This window comes from Micrasema longulum, unplaced genomic scaffold, assembly GCF_059751315.1.
Source record: "Micrasema longulum isolate JH-2025_06_02 unplaced genomic scaffold, ASM5975131v1 h1tg000115l, whole genome shotgun sequence".
In the NCBI taxonomy this organism is placed as follows: domain Eukaryota; kingdom Metazoa; phylum Arthropoda; class Insecta; order Trichoptera; family Brachycentridae; genus Micrasema; species Micrasema longulum.
This window is the reverse complement of record NW_028277321.1, coordinates 232,462-254,328: the sequence shown is the minus strand read 5'-3', so window position 1 is coordinate 254,328 and position 21,867 is coordinate 232,462. Positions and strand designations below refer to the sequence as shown.

The 21,867-nt window shown below is 37.7% G+C and overlaps 1 protein-coding gene, 1 long non-coding RNA gene and 1 other non-coding gene across 3 annotated transcripts in view; 2 read left to right on the top strand and 1 right to left on the bottom strand.

Annotated features, from left to right (window-relative positions):
* Window positions 1-19,671, top strand: part of LOC148284489 (dymeclin) — a 30,412-nt gene extending 10,741 nt beyond the window's left edge. The window contains 10 exon segments of the mRNA XM_088239378.1: window positions 1,005-1,132; window positions 2,707-2,868; window positions 4,037-4,200; window positions 6,334-6,459; window positions 8,588-8,750; window positions 10,640-10,851; window positions 13,243-13,425; window positions 15,399-15,521; window positions 16,885-17,036; window positions 19,531-19,671. Coding sequence (XP_088095504.1) covers window positions 1,005-1,132; window positions 2,707-2,868; window positions 4,037-4,200; window positions 6,334-6,459; window positions 8,588-8,750; window positions 10,640-10,851; window positions 13,243-13,425; window positions 15,399-15,521; window positions 16,885-17,028 — 1,405 coding nt within the window. The 3' untranslated portion in view covers window positions 17,029-17,036; window positions 19,531-19,671.
* A 577-nt stretch (window positions 19,672-20,248) lies between these two features.
* On the bottom strand, window positions 20,249-20,676 carry LOC148284488 (uncharacterized). The gene is made up of 2 exons (XR_015824727.1): window positions 20,567-20,676; window positions 20,249-20,478 (listed from the first exon to the last, which is right to left on the bottom strand). It is a non-coding gene; the product is annotated as an uncharacterized LOC148284488 (long non-coding RNA).
* An 833-nt stretch (window positions 20,677-21,509) lies between these two features.
* Window positions 21,510-21,584, top strand: TRNAC-ACA (transfer RNA cysteine (anticodon ACA)). The gene has a single exon. It is a non-coding gene; the product is annotated as a tRNA-Cys (tRNA).
* The last annotated feature ends 283 nt before the right edge of the window (window positions 21,585-21,867 follow it).

Here is a 21,867-nt window from a genome sequence, read left to right as displayed (position 1 = left end):
GACACTTAAACACAATGGTCAATTACACTGCACCTAGTTTGAATTTAGTTTGAGACATGATTTACACTTTTTTTATTTACCTCGACTTTATTCTCCATTCACGTACGTGGTGGCGCGCGGCTCGTCTTTTGACGGATCGAATGAGTTTTGAAAAAATTTTGACGTATTTCCGTGGTTATGAAAAACGTAAAAAACGTTAATTGGGAGGAATACTTGAATGAGAATGTACGGGAAAAATGGGCCCTAAATATTTCGGTGTAAAAAGTGGGGAAAAAAAAAAGAGGTTTTACTGCATTTGCGAAAAGAGAATTTGGAGATTTGTAATTATGCTTCACCAACTCAATGGAGAATGCTAAGTTTGCTGTGTCAAGTATCAAATCTGTTTTTGCAAGATGTAGCGTAGATAGAGCACGGCATGTGTTAGGGTAAATGGACATTCATAAAGAAGTCAAGCAGGGATGTGTGATGTCGCCATGGCTGTTCAACGTGTATATCGATAACTGCATGAAAGAACTGAAAGGCTTAAGAATGGGAGCAAAAATGGGTGATTTAAATGTCAACTGTCTTCTGTATGCCGACGATGCCGTGCTTCTTGCTAGCAACAAAGAGGAACGGCAAGTCTTGGTAACAAAGGTCTACGCTGTATGCGAGGGAAGCCATTTGCTGATGAACGTCGATACATCCAATGTGATGGTTTTTGAAAGAAACGAAAGTATGACTAAATTTGAAATCACTGTGAATGGGGTTATACTAAAACAGGTAGAGGAATTTGTGTATCTGGGAAGTATGTTTACTAGAGATGGAATGGCCCAGAAAGATATTGAAAGGAGGATAAGTGCCGGGAACTGAGTGAACGATGCACTTAAATCAACCTTGGCTACAAAATTTGGACATACTCAAAACGTTGTTGGTAATTAAATGTGTTCAAAATAGGATAGAATCGGTCCGTGCGCCGCGCATGATTGTGTTTTGTGTTCAACAAATGTTCCGTCTTGCTGTTACAGGATCGTGTTCGGCGGGCGTTACTCTCTCCACTCCGCTCTCCTCATCCGGGCCCTGTTGAGAGACGTGGCGGCCATGACGCTCCCCCCGCCGCCCCCGTCCGCTGGCAGTCTCGTCCTCGGTCTGGCCTGTGAGTGTCTTCGTCTCTCCCTGCCCGCGCGGACGCTGCGCTAGGCGCTGCGTTCGCGCACCCATCTCGAAGCGGATTCCATTTCCCATCAAAAGGAGTTGCCTTTTTACTATTTTTTATTATTGTGGATTATTTACATAGCGCCGTACAATAAAGTTTGCAGCTACAAAATGCATTGACGGTTGGGATTCAAGTTCCCCTTTTCCAATTATAATTATAATTTAATTTAACACTCACCATTCTGCCCATGTTTATTTATTTAATTGACGGACTTATGCAGTCCATTCTAACGATGGTAAATACAATTTCTTATAATAAATACAGGCACTAATCAAATAAATTACAACTAAATTAAATTAAAGCTAGGACAAAAAAAATAAAAATCACTACCTCAAGACAAGATCTGGCCTATCTTAGTGATTTTTTAAATCTATAAAGGCTTGGACCAAAATAGTCCAGATCTTGTCTCGAGTTTACAATACGACACATCGGGACATTCGTGCATGCGAGCCATAGTTTGCGCTGTGCTGATCAAAGAACAGCACATCATCATTTGGGAACTGGCAGATCGGAGCATTGAATGCCACTTGTTCCAGTAACGATGGTACATCAATTAAGCCATTCAATTAAACATAAATATGGAGTCATGTTACTTCTACGTACATATATTCGAGTAACGTTCAGCCCCTTAGCTCCTCCCCTTCCTAATCCCCACCACCACAAATTCTGCATTTATCGCCGAATATTATCAACCTAATTTTAGTGCATGTTCGGACATGGTGGTGTCTGCGTCCCCTCTGACTCTGCATTACTAACATTAATTTAAATGTTTAACCACAAAGTTAATGATTAACATATTACAACAGAGATAAAGAACATTTAAGAGAAGGTAATATAGAAGTCTAGGCATCTACAGGGCTTATGACCTGTCAATGGCTTGTTCAAGTGGCCACTGTTGAAATGTCTATTCCTTTGAACATCTATTTTCCTTATATTCTTTCATCTGTTGATGTTTGTGAAGTTAAAGAGCTGAAACCTTTATTTATGCGGGTGAGATTCATCTAATTGAATTATTTCACCTACGTACTAGGCAACGCCTGAAAATATTATTTTTTCAATTTCTATACTTCTTCATGGACCAGGTTTTATATTTATCAACAATATTTTGAGTTTGTCCAAATTTTTGTAGACAAGGACTGGATTTAACTCCCTGGGGAGCTGTTTATATTAACATATTACAACAGAGAAGAAGAACATTTAAGAGAAGGTAATATAGAAGTCTAGGAATCTACAGGGTCTATGACCTTTTCATGGCTGGTTTAATTGGCCACTTTACACACTGTGTAACATTCACCATTCTGCCTATATTTGAACATCTATATTCCTTCAATTATTTCATCTGTTGATGTTGGTGAAGTTAAAGAGCTGAAACCTTTATTTATGCGGGTGAGATTCATCCGGCTAATTCATGACGGTAACTGTTATTGCCATTTTTATTTAAAAAATTAAATGCCCACCTCTGCCACACACTTACTAAGGAACCCCTCTAATACGGAGTATTGTTTTGTTTCCAGCGAGCATATGGTCGCTGGTGTCCGGCTCCCACTGGCGGCCGGAGCCCACGGACCTTCGCAGCGCGCGGCCCCTGGCCAGCCAGGCCTGCCTCCTCCTCCTCGTCCTCGTTAACCACGAGCCCGCCTCCAACCTGTACCGAGAGGCGCTCTTCTCTTGCCAAGGTATACGTCTGCACTTGGAGAATATAGCGGGAGTCCACTTTTTGACATTTTAAAGCTGAAAATGCAGAAATAATCACAATCTATTTCGTACGTGGATAAAGTACCAGATAAATCCAATGTGATGGTTTTTGAAAGAAATGAAAGTATGGCTAAATGTGACATCACCGTGAATCAGTGGCGAATGGTGATTTTATTTACAGGTAAGTTATAAAAAAATATCATATATTTATACCTACATAGGAGGTGCATAATATAATTTATTTATTTATTAACGGACATTGTCCATGTATACAATTTATAAGGTTTAAATATTACAATAAAATAATAGTTTAAAACATTTAAAAAAAAGAAAAGAAGCATTGACAAACATAAGGGACATCGAGACAAGATCTGGACTATTTATTAGACATATTGAGGAGTTTCATCGTCGCACGGGCAGCTGTCGATCTCGGAGAGCTTGAAGCGACGCAGTTAGCTCATGAACCCACCGTGACCCGTGAGAATCTGAGTGAGTTCGTAGCCAGCTTTCTGTATTCTCCTGAAATCACAGGCATGGAAAATTGTAGGGAAAAACATTTTAGTCATACTTCCGACAGGTTCACTCAAATAACGATTGTTCCGAGTTGAAGGGTCCTGCTTCTTATTAAAAGGGTTCTCTCGTTACTAGAGCCAAGAGATAGTCCGTGTTGTGATAGAGGTTGGAATAGCTCTCTCAGAAAAACAGGCGAAGTGGGATTATTCAAAATATTGTGAAGAAGTTATAGAATGTGAATGTTTCTTCTATGCCTGATGCTGAGCCAGTATTTATCAGAATGAAGTCTCTAAAAGTCTCCAAATCCAAATTTGTGTCGAAATTGGATGCCGTTTTTAGAGCCATCTTTTGTTAAATAAAATTAGCAAAAATATCGGCGGCCCCACCCCACACTAAAATGCCTTAAGACAGAATAGTTTGAATGTAGGTAAAGTAAACAATTCTCGCTATCAACTATGATTTGTCCGCTCGTAGACACCCTGAATTTCCTTCCAACATTTGGACGTACTTAAAACATTGTCGTAACAGTGTGTAAAGCGGCCACTGAAACCAGCCAATGACAAGTCGTAGACCCTGTAAGTGCCCTTACTATTGCGACAAATTTATTCTCGCTGTAATATTTTTCACTAATTCCAGATGTCCAGCAAGCCGGGGCTTCCGGTGTGGAGCTGACTTCCCTGTTCCTGGCGGCCGGATCCGCGGCCAGCTCGGAGCACATAACCCTGCTGCTGTACCTGCTCCTCCACCGGAACTCCAACTTCAGGGCGCTGCTGCTCAGCAGGCCTGACCTCCACACCCTGGTAAACTATGCGGTCCTACGATGATTTTCATTTTATAAATTCATCCCTGTATATGCTGGGGGTTATCGACCACACCGCGCATTTCTCTATCATAAGAGAGTGAAGCCACAAATCACCCCCGAGTAGCGCCTGCTATCACCGCTCAAGTTTAGCTCTCGTTGTGAGAAATGGGAGGTTCTCAGGGGTGCCCCATAATATAATGACCGATACTTGCGAAATTCTCATCTTTGAGAGAATGTACAGAATGGTAAATTAAATTTTACATATTGTCCACGGAGCCCAATGGTATGAACTGAACTTACATTTTGTGCTATCCCTTTCTATCGAAGGGGACTAGTGTAGCTAACCCTTAGTGTTGAAATTGTCAAACGTAGTACCAACCTACTAAAAATCCTTTCACCAAGACTTGATTAAATGTATGTAGTTAATATCCTAAAACCATAACCATAAATTGATGACTTATATGATGGGCGTCAGAGTTAGGAAATTTTAAAATAACAATTCATATCAGGGAAAAGGTTTACGGGTATGTGGAGGGAGTGCTTTCGCTGGTCTGTTGATCGGTTGTGTGTTTGTTGAGATCGCACACTCATTGTCAATTAGCACCGTTCAATTTGGTAACAGCGGCGAACGGTGATTTTATTTACAGGTAAGCTACAAAAAAATATTATTTATTTGTACCTACATAGAAGGTACATAATATAATGCAAGTAATATATACTATAAATTGATATTTTTTCTGTGGTTCTGTGTGATATAACAACTCTCATCCATGAAATCAACTCAAACAACGTAATTTTCGTAATATTTTTTTTTTTTTTTTTTGCACCACAACAGGCCAGGAGGCCCAATTACAGTGGTGAATTACATTACAGAATATATTATATTGTGTAGCTATATTGTCTATTCATCTAACACATAACTTGTATACAAGTTTATAAATAATAGCACAATGAATTCAGTCAGTATTAGGTATTCTCATTACGATTGAAATGTCAACTGGCCGATTTGTTCTAGAAATGAATAATGCCAAAAACGGCCGCGTCCAGCGCCACACGTGTTGCGAGTCATATGTCATAAGTATCATCTCAAAGAAAAATAGTCCTTAAGGAATAATGTTTGAAATACTGTTTTCCAAATCGAGAATCTTCAAAGAATTTGTGTAATCTGCAAGTTAACTTTAGGAGAAAAATTCCGCTACTGGGTTTAATATGTTCAAAATATAGTACACTTCAACAATGTTTGAGTATGTCCAAATGCTTGTAGACTGGCTGGATTTCCTCCCTAGGGAGTTATTCACTTTAAAATTTATTGCAACAGAGAGGGAAAACATTATTGAGAAGGGAATATGGAAGTCTAGGCATTTACAGGGCTTGTAACCTGTCATTGGCTGGTTTAAGTGGCCACTTTACACACTGTGTAACATTCACTATTCTGCCCATGTTTCAACATCCACATTTCCTCAACTCTTCCATCTGTTAACTTTTGTGAAGTAAAAGAGCTGAAACCTTTATCACGCGGGTGAGATTCATCCGGCTGAACCAAATCACCTACTAGGCAACGTCTGAAAACCATTTTCCAATTTTTATACTTCTTCTTTTACCAGGTAGTAATTCAACAATGTTTGAGTATGTCCAACTGCTTGCAGACTGGCTGGATTTCCTCCCTAGGGAGTTATTCATATTTAAATTTATTTCAACAGAGAGGGAAATGATTTTTGAGAAGGGAAGGGAATACCTCCCTCTCTGTTGAAATAAATTTAAATATTGTTCACTTATTCGTATGAAGAAATAAGCTGGAGTAATCGGCTAGTTCCTTGGCTCATTGCTGGCGCTGGGCGCGCTTTATTTATATTTGGAGAAACATACGAATGGTGGCAATGATTTATTAATTATTTATTTGTTTTTCTGTAAATAAAGTCACCGTAAAACATTATTATGCATAGTCAAATGTAATGGCGAGCTTTGCTAATCGCCTCTATACACGATTCGCCCCTGTTTGGTAAAGCCACAAAATCGCCCCTGAGTAGCGCCTGCTGTCATCACTCAACATAAACGTTTTCTGGTTTACGGGGACAGTGGCATCAGGAGCTCGTATTGCACCGATCCTCATGGCCGCGTTTGTTTGTTCCAGGTCGTCCCGATAATGAAGACTCTGTACGATGCGCCGAGCAGCAGTTCTCACCACATCTACATGTCGCTCATAGTCCTGCTCATTCTCTCGGAAGATGATAATTTCAATAAGAGCATCCATGAAACGGTGAGCAAAATACTTCACTTTGGTTGGAACTGAGAATACTTTGATTTTTTATTGCGTATTACGTAGACATTTTCAGATCAACTCAGGCTCTTCTGTATGATGGCTGCGCTGTAGCGTCAATGCATTTATTTGCTAACTGACAAATGTACGCTGATTAATGTAATTCGATAATTTTTCATGTCATTTTTCGATGTAATTTGATCGCCTATGTCATTTTTCAATGTAGTTTAACTATTCATCTCATTTTCCAATGAAATTTAAAAATTCTTCATGTCGTTTTCTAATGTAGTTCAATCATTCCCCGTGTAATTTTCCAATGTAATAATTTAATGTAGTTTAACCATTCATCTAATTTTCCAATGAAATTTCAAAATTCTTTACGTTTTTTTCAATATATCTTCATCTCATTTTCCAATATAATTTCATAATCCTTCATGTAATTTTCCAATGTAATTCAATCATTGTTTATCTGATTTTCCTATGTTATTTCATAATCTTTCATGTTATTTTCCAATGTAGTTCAATAATTCCTCATGTCATTTTCCAATGTCGTTTAACCACTCATCTCATTTTCCAATGGAATTTCATAATCCTTCATGGTTTTTACCAATGTAGTTCAATCATTCCCCGTGCGGTTTTCCAATATTATTCAATAACTCTCATATTATTCAATAACTAACAACTTTCATAGAACAAAACAACCAATTTCCTTCGAGTACCTATTAGAAAACTCCAAAATTGATGTAGTCAAGTCCATCAGAGATTTAGGAGTTGTTTTCTACTATAAACTGACATACAACGAGCATATAGATAATACAGTAAATAAATCACTGAAATTACTTTGCTTCATTAACAGAATATCCTCTGATTTTCCTAATGTCCGTACAATCAAAACTCTTTATTGCTCGACTGTTCGCCCTCTTCTAGAATATGCCTCCTAGAATAGTGGTCTGGTCTCCATTCTATGTCAATCGCTTAAATCACATTGAATCAGTCCAACATCGCTCGCTTCGAAAAATAGCGTGGATGCTCGGACTAGAGAGAGATAATTATTCTTATGCTGAAATAGAGTCAATGTTAAATATTTCTAGTCTACAAAAACGTAGAACTAATATTGACTCCATATATATGTTCGGCATACTAAATGGTATAATCGATGTTCCATCATTACTGGGACAAGTAAAATTCAATATTCCGACTCGTAGATTGAGGAACAATGAAGTACTGTTCATCGATCAGCATAGATCAAACTATGGCCTAAATTCTCCAATGACCCGCCTTTGTCGTATTGTTAACTCGAGACAAGATCTGGACTTCTTTGGTTTAAGTTTACAGCGGTTTAAACGAGCACTAAATAAATAGTCCAGATCTTGTCTCGATGTCCCTTATGTTTGTCAATGCTTCTTTCTTTTTCTTTAAATGTTTTAAACTATTATTTTATTGTAATATTTAAACCTTATAAATTGTATACATGGACAATGTCCGTTAATAAATAAATAATAACAGTAGTAAAAACTCATGTCATTTACAATGTTTTTTCAAATACAACTTCATAATCCTGCATGTAATTTTGCAATGTAATTCAATCATTGTTTATCTGATTTTCCTATGTAATAATTTTTCATGTCATTTTCCAATGTAGTTTAACCATCATCACCATCGTCATTCCCTTTTCGCGCCTACGGTGCATAGGGCACTGCATTGGTACACCAATCGCGGCGTATCTTGATCATTTTTTTTTTGTTACATGAGGGTAAGATGATCAGTCTTACGCTTCAGGTAACCAGTCCAAGGACTATGAAATATTCTGGTGTGAAAACACCCTTTTTAAATAAATACTTGATATCAACCATGTCGAGAATCGAACCCGAGACCTCTCGCATGGTAGGCAAATGCACTGACCATTGCCACACGTTGTTTAACCACTCATCTCATTTTCCAATGGAACTTGATAATCCTTCATGCTATTTACCAATGTAGTTCAGTCATTCCTCATGCCGTATTCCAATGTTATTCAATAACAATTTATTTTCCAATATAACTTCATAATCCTTCATGTAAACATAATATTTCAACGTAATTCACTCATTGTGCGTCTAGTAATCTCCTCACTCCGCGTGGTTTTCAGACCCTGAAGAACATAACCTGGTACACCGAGCGCTCCATACCCGAGATCACGGTCGGAGGCCTCCTCATCCTGGTCATCGTGCGCACCATACAGTTCAACATGCTCCGCTCCAGGGACAAATATCTTCACACCAATTGTCTGGCGGCCCTCGCCAACATGAGCAGTGCGTATATTTATATTACAATTGCCTGGCGGCCCTCGCCAACATGAGCAGTGCGTATATTTATATTACAATTATCAATCACTAATCATTGAATCGACGGAGATAGGATATTCACTCGGTGAAAACCACCTATACTCGATTCAGGCAGAGGAAACCTCGTCGAAATCCGGTGCTGTCTGAACACTATAGTCCTTAAAATGACAGCTGTCAAACTAATGTCACTAGTGATAGGAGATTTTATCAGTTTTTTTCATGCAAACATGAGACTCTGTTACCGAAAATTGATATAAAAACGCAAAAACAAGCCTATTATAGTGTGTTTAAGACAATTATTTACTAAAAAATAAGATATTACAACAGAGATGAAGAACATTTTGGAGAAAGGAATAAATAAGTCTAGGCATCTACAGGGCTTATGACCTGTCAATGGCTGGTTTAAGTGGCCACTTTACACGCCGTGTAACATTCACCATTCTGCCGATATTTGAACATGTATATTCCTTCAATTCTTTCATCTGTTGATGGTTGTGAAGAGCTGAAACCTGTATTTGTGCGGGTGAGATTCATCTAATTGAATTATTTCACCTACATACTAAGCAACGCCTGAAAATGTTATCTTTTCAATTTCTATACTTCTTCATGGACCAGGTGGATTTATCAACATCGTGTGGTGGCCACTTAAACCAGCCATTGACAGGTCATAAGCCCTGTATATGCTTAGACTTCTATATTACCTTTTCTTAAATGTTCTTCATCTCTGTTGTAATATGTTAATATAAACAGCTCCTCAGGGAGTTGAATCTGGTCCTTGTCTACAAAAATTTGGACAAACTCAAAATATTGTTTAAAAAATAAGACATTAAATAATTATTTTCACGAATAACAACAAATTAATTATTTTTTATTCGATTTATTTACATTGATCAATTTGTCTCATCTCTAACATTTTTGGAAAATGACGTAACTTTGTTAGAACGACGTCAATAATTAAGTTTATTTTAGTTTTAAAGCTGATTTTATATATTTATGTTGATTTACGTGTCAAGCATTGTATTAAAAAATAAATTAACACGTCAGATACGAATGATTTTTCGTGTGTCAATATAAATCACTCCTTAGACGTCACTACAAAGTTATGTCGTCACTTTTGCTGACAACTGTCATTCTAATCAAGCTAAGTTTTAGGGACTATAGGTTCGGAGACCAGCCCCTCTGCCTGGAACCGATCGCCTTCAAACTTACGAATCATCGACAGTCCCAGGCGGTTCAGATCTGTACCGAAATCCCATTTTTTTCCTTCATCATTCCCTCAATTTTAAATCAGAAAATATAACATGTTACTTTAGCCTCGTTAAAATGTAAGTTTACAGATAAAATTGTAAAGCGCCCTTGAGGTGATTTTTTCACAAAGTATGACGCTATGTAAATCAGCCAAACGAATCAGACATCGAGACAAGATCTGGACTATTTATTTGGTGCTTGTTTAAATCGCTGTAAACTCAAACCAAAAAAGTCCACATCTTGTCTCGAGTCAACAATACGACAAAGACGGGTCATTGGAGAATTAAGGCGATAGCTATGCTGATCGATGAACAGTACTTCATTGTTTCTCAACCTACGAGTCGAAATACGGAATTTTACCTGTCCTAGTAATGATGGCACATCGATTATACCATTTAGTATGCCGAATATATATATGGAATCAATATTAGTTCTACGTTTTTGTAGACTAGAAATATTTAACATGGACTCTATATCAGCATAAGAATAATTGCCTCTCTCTGGTCCAAGAATCCACGCTGCTTTTCGAAGCGAGCGATGTTGGACTGATTCATTGTACATTAAGCGAGGTATTTTAAACTGTTATAAAATGAAACATGTTTTTTCAGGCGAATTTAGAAACTTGCACCCCTACGTGGCACAGCGGATAGTCTCCCTGTTCGAGATCCTCTCCAAGAAGCACACGCGGCTCGTGGTGCGCGTACACCGGCCCCCCGAGGAGCCCCCCGGCCAGGCGCCCCCCGGCCAGGGGCCCCCGGACGTGGCCCTGCAGGTGGAGCCTGCGGAGGAAGCGCTCACGCCCGAAGTCACCGAGGAGCTGGTAAATAGGAGTAGTATAACGGCGATGACGCATGATGCTGCGAGGGTAGGCTGAAAACTAATGCAACGATGTTTTGAGTATGTCCAAACGCTTGCAGACTGGCTGGATTTTCTCCCTAGGGAGTTGTTCATATTTAAATTTGTTGCAACAGAGATTGAAAACATTTTTGAGAAGGGAATATGGGAGTCTAGACATTTACAGGGCTCGTGACCTGTCATTGGCTGGTTTAAGTGGCCACTTTACACACTGTGTAACATTTACCATTCTGCCTATGTTTGAACCTCGACATTTTCTCAACTCTTCCATCTGTCGACTTTTGTAAAGAAAAAGAGCTGAAACCTTTATCATGCGGGTGAGATTCATCCGGCTGAACCAATTCACCTACTAGGCAACGCCTGAAAACTATTTTCCTATTTTTATACTTCTCCTTTTACCAGGTAGTTAATTTAACAATGTTTTGAGTATGTCCAAATGCTTGCAGACTGGCTGGATTTTCTCCCCAGGGAGTTGTTCATATTTAAATTTGTTGCAACAGAGAGGGAAAACATTCTTGAGAAGGGGATATGGGAGTCTAGACATTTATGGGGCTTGTGACCTGTCATTGGCTGGTTTAAGTGGCCGCCTTACACACTGTGTAACATTCACCATTCTGCCCGTGTTCAAACATCCAAATTTCTTCAACTCTTCCATCTGTTAGGGAAAAAATCGCTGTATGTATTTTATGCAAATTAAAAAAGTATTTTCGTGTTTTTAAGGTTAAGTGTACCTAGATGAAATTATTTTAACATGTATTTTTTTAATTCAATTAAAAAAGCATATTGTAGTATTGCTTGAAAAAATAAAAAATATTTTTGATTAAATTATTGGTTAATTTGAATAATCCTCTTACAATTTTTCTGCAGTACCTTTATTTAGAATGGTCTTGTACAATAATTATATTTTAAAGTAATTTATTTTTTTCCACTCATTTTTCATTTCTTCAGTTTTACACTTTTATTTGTTGTTTTTTTATTTTATTTTATTTATTGGGGATATCAACAGTAATACATGTAATAAAAATATAACAAATAACATATACAGAGAATAAAACCAATGACAGATATCCACAGAAATACATTAAATACACGTACAATACATACTAGAGTGTTTGTGTGAGTGTAAGTGAGTGAGAGGGTGGGTGTGTGGGTGTTATATTGGAATGAGGGTGTCAGGTATCGAAAATATAAATATATATAAAATATTAAGAATTAGAGATAAAATTTAATAAAATAAAATAAAACTTTATTATTGAAACTAAGTATAAGACAAAAAAGTATTTAAATTTATTTCAACAGAGAGGGAAAAATTTTTGAGAAGGGAATATGGAAGTCTAGGCATTTACAGGGCTTATGACCTGTCATTGGCTGGTTTAAGTGGCCACTTTACACACTGTGTACACCATTCTGCCCAAGTTTGAACATCCACATTTCCTCAACTCTTCCATCTGTTGACTTTTGTGAAGTAAAAGAGCTGAAACCTTTATCACGTGGGTGATACATAATCAAACATTGTCAAAAAAGTATGTTTTAAGACGAAAAAGATTTTAAATGTAATTTTTTTACAATCAAATGGATCAATAAGGGGAAAGTTCAAATTATATTCACTAGCAAAACGTATAAGTGGAGAGTTCTGGGCATAGTTCGTACGAACTGCTGGCACATGAAATAGAGAGCTCGACGTGTGACGGGTGCGGTAGCCGGGGACATTTAATGATAACTCCGACAAAAGAGCCGGACTATCAAGGCGCCCACTGAGTATGTCACGAAGCACCCCCGTGTCCAACAGGAGACGGCGATCTTCTAAAGTAAGCAAAAAGCCCTTCCCTTGTAAAATGTAAAACAGGAGTTTTACTGTTATTTTAAAAAGTGTAGGGATATCTTTACATTGTCGTAATTTTGAAACAGTTTGAAATATTTTTTAAAAGCTGTCATTTTTCTTAATTTCTATGAGGACAATCTTCATACTAAATTTCATCAAATTATGAGGTGGTCAGCTTTAGACCCTGTGTTTCATTTCATTTCATTTATTTATTCAGATATTTAGAACATTACAGAAAAAAGACGACGATTTTGACAGCATTTAACCTACTTTCATTATCATTTTTCCAATTCCATACTTCGCTCCCATACATTAGAGTTGGCACTAGAACTCCGTTGAGCGTCCTGCAATAAACATTTGTTTGCCAAAGTAGATTTCAATGCACCGTTCACCCTGTTCCCGGCACTCACCCTCCTGTCAATATCTTTCTCGGTCTTTCCGTCCCTAGTAAACATACTTCCCAGATACATTTTTTTCAACCTGTATTTAATTCTTCAATACGCTGGTAATGTGATAATTTGCATCCGCCCCCAGCTCCAGGACATGGGCGTCGTGGAGGAGGTCCTCCGCATGGTGCTCGAGATCATCAACAGCTGCGTCAGCCGCCAGCTGCGGGCCAACGTGCACCTGGTGTACTCCCTGCTGCACAAGAGGGCCCTCTTCCAGAGGTACCGAGGGCATCCGCACCTCAACGACCTCATCCAGAACATTGAAATGGTAATGTCCGAGTTTGTCCCGGTGTAAAATAACCAAACGACTCCTGTCTCTTTTTATCAGTCTCTTGAAGCAAGCAGCTTAAAGTTCATGTACTTGAATAAAAAAAAAAATTATTTATTATCCAGTCAAACTCGGTTATTATAACAAATTTTAGTTCAAGACTTCGTCTTTATTGAGATCCCGCATATCTAGATTTAGTCCAAATTTGAAATGGCGTAATCTGCCAGTCTAAAAGTAATTATATTTTAGTTACATAAAACTTTTAAGTATATTTTTTAACAGAAATACCTTTAAAAAATATTGTTTTTATCTACATTATGTTTTTAAATTTTTTTATTATTGCTCGATTAAAAAAAAAACATTCTGCGTGCGTTTTACCAGACACAACCTTAATTAGATAATTGTTTTTAAACGATTGAAGAGGTTTTGCTCAGCTGTTAACAATATTTTTGCTCGGTATGTCCGAGAAAAAGCTCATTATAAAAGGGAATAAATGTATGGAGAAAACCACAAACTGAAATGTCATTTATGTATTTATTTATATATACGCCCAAGCGGCATTTATACGGCATAATTTTCCATATAATTATACATAGAAAATTATTATTAAAAAGTAGAAAGACACAATTGTATATAGTAGACTTTGTGGGAGTGGAAGCGGGAGAGAGGTATTTATAATTTTTATTTTTTGATTTAATTAATAGCATAATTATACATTTTTACAATTTAAAAAAAATTTCACTTGTTATATTTTTACTAAAACTAAAATCCCACCAAGCCACTTTTTGTAGCTTGTTGGTGAAGATTATATTTATACTGACTTAATAATATTATTTACATTTATAAAAACAATGAATAACATATAAAAATTAACAGCCGGAAAGATCAGAATAAACATGTTTATACAAATAATAATATAGAAATTTATTTTTTAAATACAAGAAAATATATGAAAAAATAAAATATTTACACCTAAGCTACTATTCATATATAAACTCTTGATCGAGTAGCCACTCTCTTATTTTGCTCTTGTTACAATGTGAGTTAAATTTAAGTTATTTTGGTAATAAATTAAAAATTCTAGGTACTAAATATTTGAGAGTTCTATTTCCATATTTATTACATACTTTTGGTACTACCAAGCCATATTGAATACAATTGAATTTAATTCAGTGATCGTTTGAAAGAAGACAACTTGTTATCAAAGCAATCAAGACTGGTATGTTTGTTGGCAGACCTGAGAATTCTGGGCACAGGGGAATGAAAACCATAGTTAGTTCTATGGTTATCGGTATGAAAAAGTATGTTTTGTCTGAGGTTTCTAGTTGGGACATTTCATTTTATCGAGCTCAGTAGTTCAGGCGCATCGAAGAGTGAGTTGAGAATTTTAAATAGGACTATAAGGTCGGATTTATTTCGTCTGTCTTGAAGAGAAGATATATTTAAGTTAGTTTCTAACTCATTATACGTATATTGGTCTCTGGATAAGCCCAGCCCTCTGCCCATCTTTCTCAAAAATCGATGTTGAACTGATTCAATATTCTCGATGTGAACATCATAATATGGAGACCAGATAACAGAGGAATACTCTAGGTGCGGGCGAACTAGGGAACAGAAGAGAGTTTTGAGGGTATGGATATTTTTGAAGCCAGCTGTCAATCTGTTTGAGAATTTTAGTGTCATCAGCAAACAGCCAAATTAATGAAGTAAGAAAAGCATTTTTTATATCATTTATGAACAGATTGAATACCAAAGGAGCAAGGTGAGCGCCCTGTGGCACACCCAAAGATACATTAATGCTATTTGAGATGGAATTATTTACCCTTCCAAACAGTTTCCTTTCTCTGAGATATGACTTAAAGAATGCCATCTAATATTTCCTCGTTACATCCGAGATCTCGCCATTTCTCGATTAAAAAAAGTCTCATCGATACTCTAGTCTCCCTTCTCTGATTGCTCGTTCCCCCTTCCAGGTCGTGGGGTACTTCTCTGCCCGTCTGCAGCGCGCCCAGGAGCAGAAGGGCGCCCTGGGGTCCGCCGAGGTTCTGGCCGTCATCACCAGGGCCGCGGAGAACTGGTCTAACGATCGCCTGAGGGTGAGAAACGAGTCCTACTTCCGAGTATCGCACATCTGATAAAATAGTTGTCGATGAAATACGAGTTGTGTTCAGAAAATCACGGGAATTTTTAAAACTCGCTGGTTTGGGGAGTCCTTAATTAAAAAAATTTTTTTGCTAAATTTTGGTAGCAGAAAAAATATTTTTAAATTGGTAATTTTAAATTCCCGCTAAAACGGTCATTCCATTGGCCACGCCCCTAATACGTCACGATTCATGTTTATTTGTTCCTGACCATTCAAATTTGTTTATTTTGTAAATGTTATCAACTATCAAATATCTAAATTTACTAAATGGGGTCTAGAATTTCAACCGTCCATGCGCTCAGTAGCTGCAAGACTTGTTGTTATCTTACTTCTATTATTATAATTTGCTTTTTGTTTTGTTTTTAAAATATCACTTAAACTTTAAACTTCACTGTTAAATAAAAAAAAATGAAAATAGCGGCTAGATTTCTTACTGTCCTTGCGCTCTGTAGCTGCAAGACGTGCTGTTATTTAGCTTCTATATATCATAATTGTTATGTATTATAATTGGAGACGAGGAATTAGAATCCCAACTGTCCGTGCGCTCTGTAGCTGCTTAATTTTTCGTATAGCGCCCTTGAAGTGGTTTTCACAAAAATGGCGCTATATAAATTATCCAAACATATATATATTAACATATTACAACAGAGATGAAGAACATTTAAGAGAAGGTTATTTAGAAGTCTAGGCATCTACAGGGCTTATGACCTGTCAATGGCTGGTTTAAGTGGCCACTTTACACACTGTGTAACATTCACCATTCTGCCTATATTTGAACATCTATGTTCCTTCAATTCTTTCATCTGTTGATGTTTGTGAAGTTAAAGAGCTGAAACCAGCCATTGACAGGTCATAAGCCCTGTAGATGCCTATTTTTTTTTATTTTTTTTTATTTGATTTAATAGCATAATTATACATTTTTACAATTTAAAAAAATTTCACTTGTTATATTTTTACTAAAACTAAAATCCCACCAAGCCACTTTTTGTAGCTTGTTGGTGAAATAGACTAGACTTCTAAATAACCTTCTCTTAAATGTTCTTCATCTCTGTTGTAATATGTTAATATAAACAGCTCCCCAGGGAGTTGAATCCAGTCCTTGTCTACAAAAATTTGGACAAACTCAAAATATTGTTGATATATAAATATATGGTTGCGTCACAACAATCAAGGCCAAACATGTCGCGTTTTTCTAGCGTTTTCCAGCGACGTATTTTTAAAAATTATTTTGTAAAATTTACATATGAAAATATTTCTCCACAATATTCATATTGATTTTGAAAATACAATAAATATTCTAATTATTTTCTTTACAGAAATTCCCGGACCTGAAGTTCCGGTACGTGGAGGAAGACCAGCCCGAAGAGTTCTTCACTCCGTACGTCTGGTCCCTGGTCTGCGTGCACGGCTCCATACGATGGTCGCTGGATCCCAGCCTCGTCCCCGACCTGACGTGCTGAGCGCTGGCGTAAGGTTTCACTCAGCCCCTGCTGCTGCCATCCGCATTCCTTCATCGTCATCTCCATTCCCTTTCCGCACCTGATGGTGCGTAGGGCACTGCTGTGGTACACCAATCGCGGCGTATCTTGATCATTTTTGTTCCGTGAAGGTAAGATGAACAGTCTTACGCCTCAGGTACCAGTCCAGGGACTTTGAAATAATCTAGTGTGAAAACACTATTTTAAATATATATTTCGTATCAATCATGTCGGGAATCGAACCTGAGACCTCTTGCATGGTAGGCAAACACGCTGACCATTACACAACGTAACAAAAAATTGAGATACGCAGCGATTGGTGTGCCATGCGGTGCCCTATGCACCATTAGGTGCGGAAAGGGAATGATGAAACAACCTTTACTCGCCCACCTTGCCAGGGACCGAACTCACAACCTCAAAACGGTAGACGAACGCACCGACCACTAAACAACTGGTGGACTTCTTCAGGATTTCTACACTCGTCCAGGGTTCTTGTTCTATTTCATACCTCATCATCACAATTCCATGTCCGCTCCCTAGTTGGAGCATATGGTGTCCACGAAGTTCCTCCAGGCATCTCTGTCGGCTGCCAGCTCCTGCGCATCCTCCCAAGTCAGGTTCGCGTCTCGTAGTTCTGACATGAACTGCCGACCCAGTGGAAGTCCAAGACGTCGAGAACCCGATGCCTTATAAAGTAGGCAAGCGTGGTTAAGGCTCTCGGGAGGCATCCGCAGCACATGGCCAAGCCAACCGTATCGCCTCCGCTTGATGACAGCTGTCACCGGAGTTTGCTGCGTCCATTCTCTTATTACTTCATTCCGCACAAAGTCAAACCACCGCCCACCCGAGATTCTTCCGAGACACCTATTCTCAAAACTCAGTATTTCGCTGTTTTGGGCCGTAGTGAGGTGCCACGAATCGTATCGTAGAGGAGAACAGGTGTTATGCAGGCGTTATATAGCCGGCATTTGGTTTTCACTGCCTTCATACTGTTGGACGTGGCGCCTGCTATTCCTAACCTCGCTCCTAGTTATTTTTGAAAGCTGCCATTTTCCGTAAGATAAACTCCCAGGTATTTGAAACACTCGACCCTTTCAATGGCTCGGTTTGACAGTCAGGGGATTTAGGGCATCGAGGCATGAACAGTACATGGGCTTTTGTAATATTGATTTTTAAACCCACGCATGCGGAGTACCTATTTAGCAGGAGCGAACCGTGTATTTATTTATTTATTCATTTAAAATTACAAAATTAAATATTTATGAACTTATTAAGGCTTTTTAGGATATGCCCGTGTCAAGCCACAATAAATAACAATAAAAATACATAGTAAAATTAATTAGATCAAATTATAATGACATAGAATAACAATCTAGAAAAAAAGGTAAATGTATTAAATAATCAAATTCCAAAGAATACAATGCAAAAAAGATAATCAGAAATAATTTTTAAAATATAAATTATACAAATTAAGAATCACACATAATCAAATAATCAAAATAGTGGTATCATTAAAATCAACAAAATAATAGTAAAATATAGTAGTATTAAAAAAAAATAACACAAAATAAGCATTTAAATTTATTTCAACAGAGAGGGAAAAAGTTTTCGAGAAGGGAATATGGAAGTCTAGGCATTTACAGGGCTTATGACCTGTCATTGGCTGGTTTAAGTGGCCACTTTACACACTGTGTAACATTCACCGTTCTGCCCATGTTTGAACATCCACATTTCCTCAACTCTTCCATCTGTCTGTAAATGCCTGAACTTCCATATTCCCTTCTCACGTTTGTCACATCACTCTATTTTGCATTCTCGCTTTCTCTACATTCATACATCTTCTCATGCACGCGCGCGTCTTTCTCGGCCTTCCTCTATTTCTGCATCCATCAACATTAGCAATGTAAATATTTTCAGCCGTTGTTTCGCTGTCCATTCGCTCTACATGTCCAAACCAACGCAGAGCTCCCTTCTTGATTCTGTCTATAATGCATGTCTCAGCCTTACATAGTTCGCGGATCTCGACATTTGTGCACCTATCATACATCGTTTTGCCACACATTCGCCTGAGGGATCGCATTTCGACAGCATTCAACCTACTTTCATCATCATTTTTCCAATTCTATACTTCGCTCCCATACATTAGAGTTGGCACTAGAACTCCGTTGTGAACTGCTAGTTTTGCCTCCTACGACAAATATTTGTTTGCCAAGGCAGATTTCAGTGCACCGTTCACCCTGTTTCCGGCACTCACCCTCCTTTCAATGTCTCTTTTAGTCTTTCCATCCCCAGTAAACATAATAAAGACATATTCCACAAATCACAACTTATGACACCAAAGCACGGACCTCGGTATTTGTACTTAGTTTTACCACACATTCGCCTGAGAGATCGCATTTCAACAATAAGCCTGCCAACGTACAATTAACATTATGTACAAAATGTTAAATATATAAATTATTAATATTTTTTTTATTTTTCTAGGTCTGTTCTTATTCCATTGCTGGTTGAAAATGGACACCTGACTTCGTACAACTGCTGTATTCATTTGATTCCTATTTTTGTAAATAATAATATTTCGAGTATGCCCAAATCTTAGTAGACAAGTAATATTTGTTTGAACCCTCGAGGTGTTTTAACTAATTTCACCACTAATAAAGATGACAAAATCAAACAATGTTTGATCATGTCCAAATGCTTGCAGACTGGGTGGATTTCCTCCCTAGGGAGTTGTTCATATTTAAATTTATTTCAACCGAGAGGGAAAACATTTTTGAGAAGGGAATATGGAAGCTTAGGCGTTTACAGGACTTATGACCCGTCATTGGCTGGTTTAAGTGGCCACTTTACACACTGTGTAACATTCACCATTCTGCCCATGTTTGAACATCCACATTTCCTCAACCCTTCCGTCTGTCTGTAAATGCCTGAACTTCCATATTCCCTTCTCAAAAATGTTTTACCTCTCTGTTGAAAAAAATTTAAATATTACAAAATTAGTTCATACAACACACTGTTTAATTTTGACACATTTTTTTATTACAATAACATTAAGACAAAATTAATATTTTGTAATAAATAATGTGAAATAAATTGTGATTATTGGATTTTATTATAAAATCATTTACTGAAATATACTTATTTATGTCATTTTTATGAATAAAGTAATTGTCATTCTTTTTTAATGTAAAAAAATCACTTCAAAGACAAACCGGCAAATCGCCGGCTTTGTGTTAGTGACAAATTGACCTTAGCCGGCTTTGTGTTGCTATGGGTTATCGGAACATATGTATGACTATTTATCACAACACATATTAAAAATACAGCTCTGTGTGTAAAATGTAATCAAACCCTTGTCGAGTGTTTTCTACTTGAAATGAGATAGGTCTGCCTCTTAGGGTAGGTGCAACCTCCATAATAGTGTTGTGCGACCTCTACAATAGTGTAGTGCTACCACTACAAAAGTGTTGTGCGACCACTACAATAGTTTAGTGCGACCACTACAATATTGTAGTGCGACCACTACAATATTGTAGTGTGACCTCTACAATAGTATAGTGCGACCTCTACAATAGTGTTGTGCGACCTCTACAATAGTGTAATGCAACCACTACAATAGTGTAATGCAACCACTACAATATAGTTGTGCTACCTCTACAATAGTGTAGTGCGACCACTACAATAGTTTAGTGCAACCTCTACAATAGTTTAGTGCGACCACTACAATATTGTAGTGCGACTACTACAATATTGTAGTGTGACTTCTACAATAGTATAGTGCGACCTCTACAATAGTGTAGTGCGACCTCTACAATAGTGTAATGCAACCACTACAATAGTGTAGTGTTACCACTACAAAAGTGTTGTGCGCCCACTACAAAAATGCGACCACTACAATATTGTAGTGTGACCTCTACAATAGTATAGTGCGACCTCTACAATAGTGTAGTGCGACCTCTACAATAGTGTAATGCAACCACTACAATATTGTTGTCCTACCTCTACAATAGTGTAGTGCGACCACTACAATAGTTTAGTGCAACCTCTACAATCGTGTTCTGCAACCACTAAAATATTGTAGTGAGACCTCTACAATATTGTTGTTCGACCTCTACAATAGTGAAGTGCGACCACTACAATAGTTTAGTGCAACCTCTACAATCGTGTTCTGCAACCACTAAAATATTGTAGTGTGACCTCTACAATATTGTAGAGCGACCTCAACAATAGTGTAGTGGTACCTCTACAATATTGTAGTGCGGCCTTTACACTACGAGACGGACTTCTATTTACTGATTTTTTTCCTGAGAGTTGCCATCAGTTGAAAACGCTCGTACAAAATTCCGGTTCAATTTCACACACAGAACTGTATTCTTCATCCGACCGGACGCAAACAAAACTGCCCAAAACGTTACCATTGCCGTTTGTTCGGGAAAAAATAAATCTTGAACATGGTGTAAAAGGTCCTCGTGGTGTAGCGGTCAGCGCGTTTGCCTACAATGCAAGAGGTCTCGGGTTCGATTCCCGACACGTGGACATAAAATGTTAATTTAAAAAAAAAATACTCTCAAATATTTCATAGTCCCCTGGACTCACCTGAAGCGTAAGACTGATCATCTTACTGTCATATGGCAAAATTATTAATATGCGCTGCGATCGGCGTACCAACGCAGTGCCCTATGCACCATCAGCTGCGTAAGGGAATGATGATGAATATGCACAAGGGTCGAAAGTTCTGTTAATGCCCGAATTTCCATATTTCCTCTTCAAAAATGTTCTCCGTCACTGTTGTAATATGTTATTTTATTAGTGATATTAAAA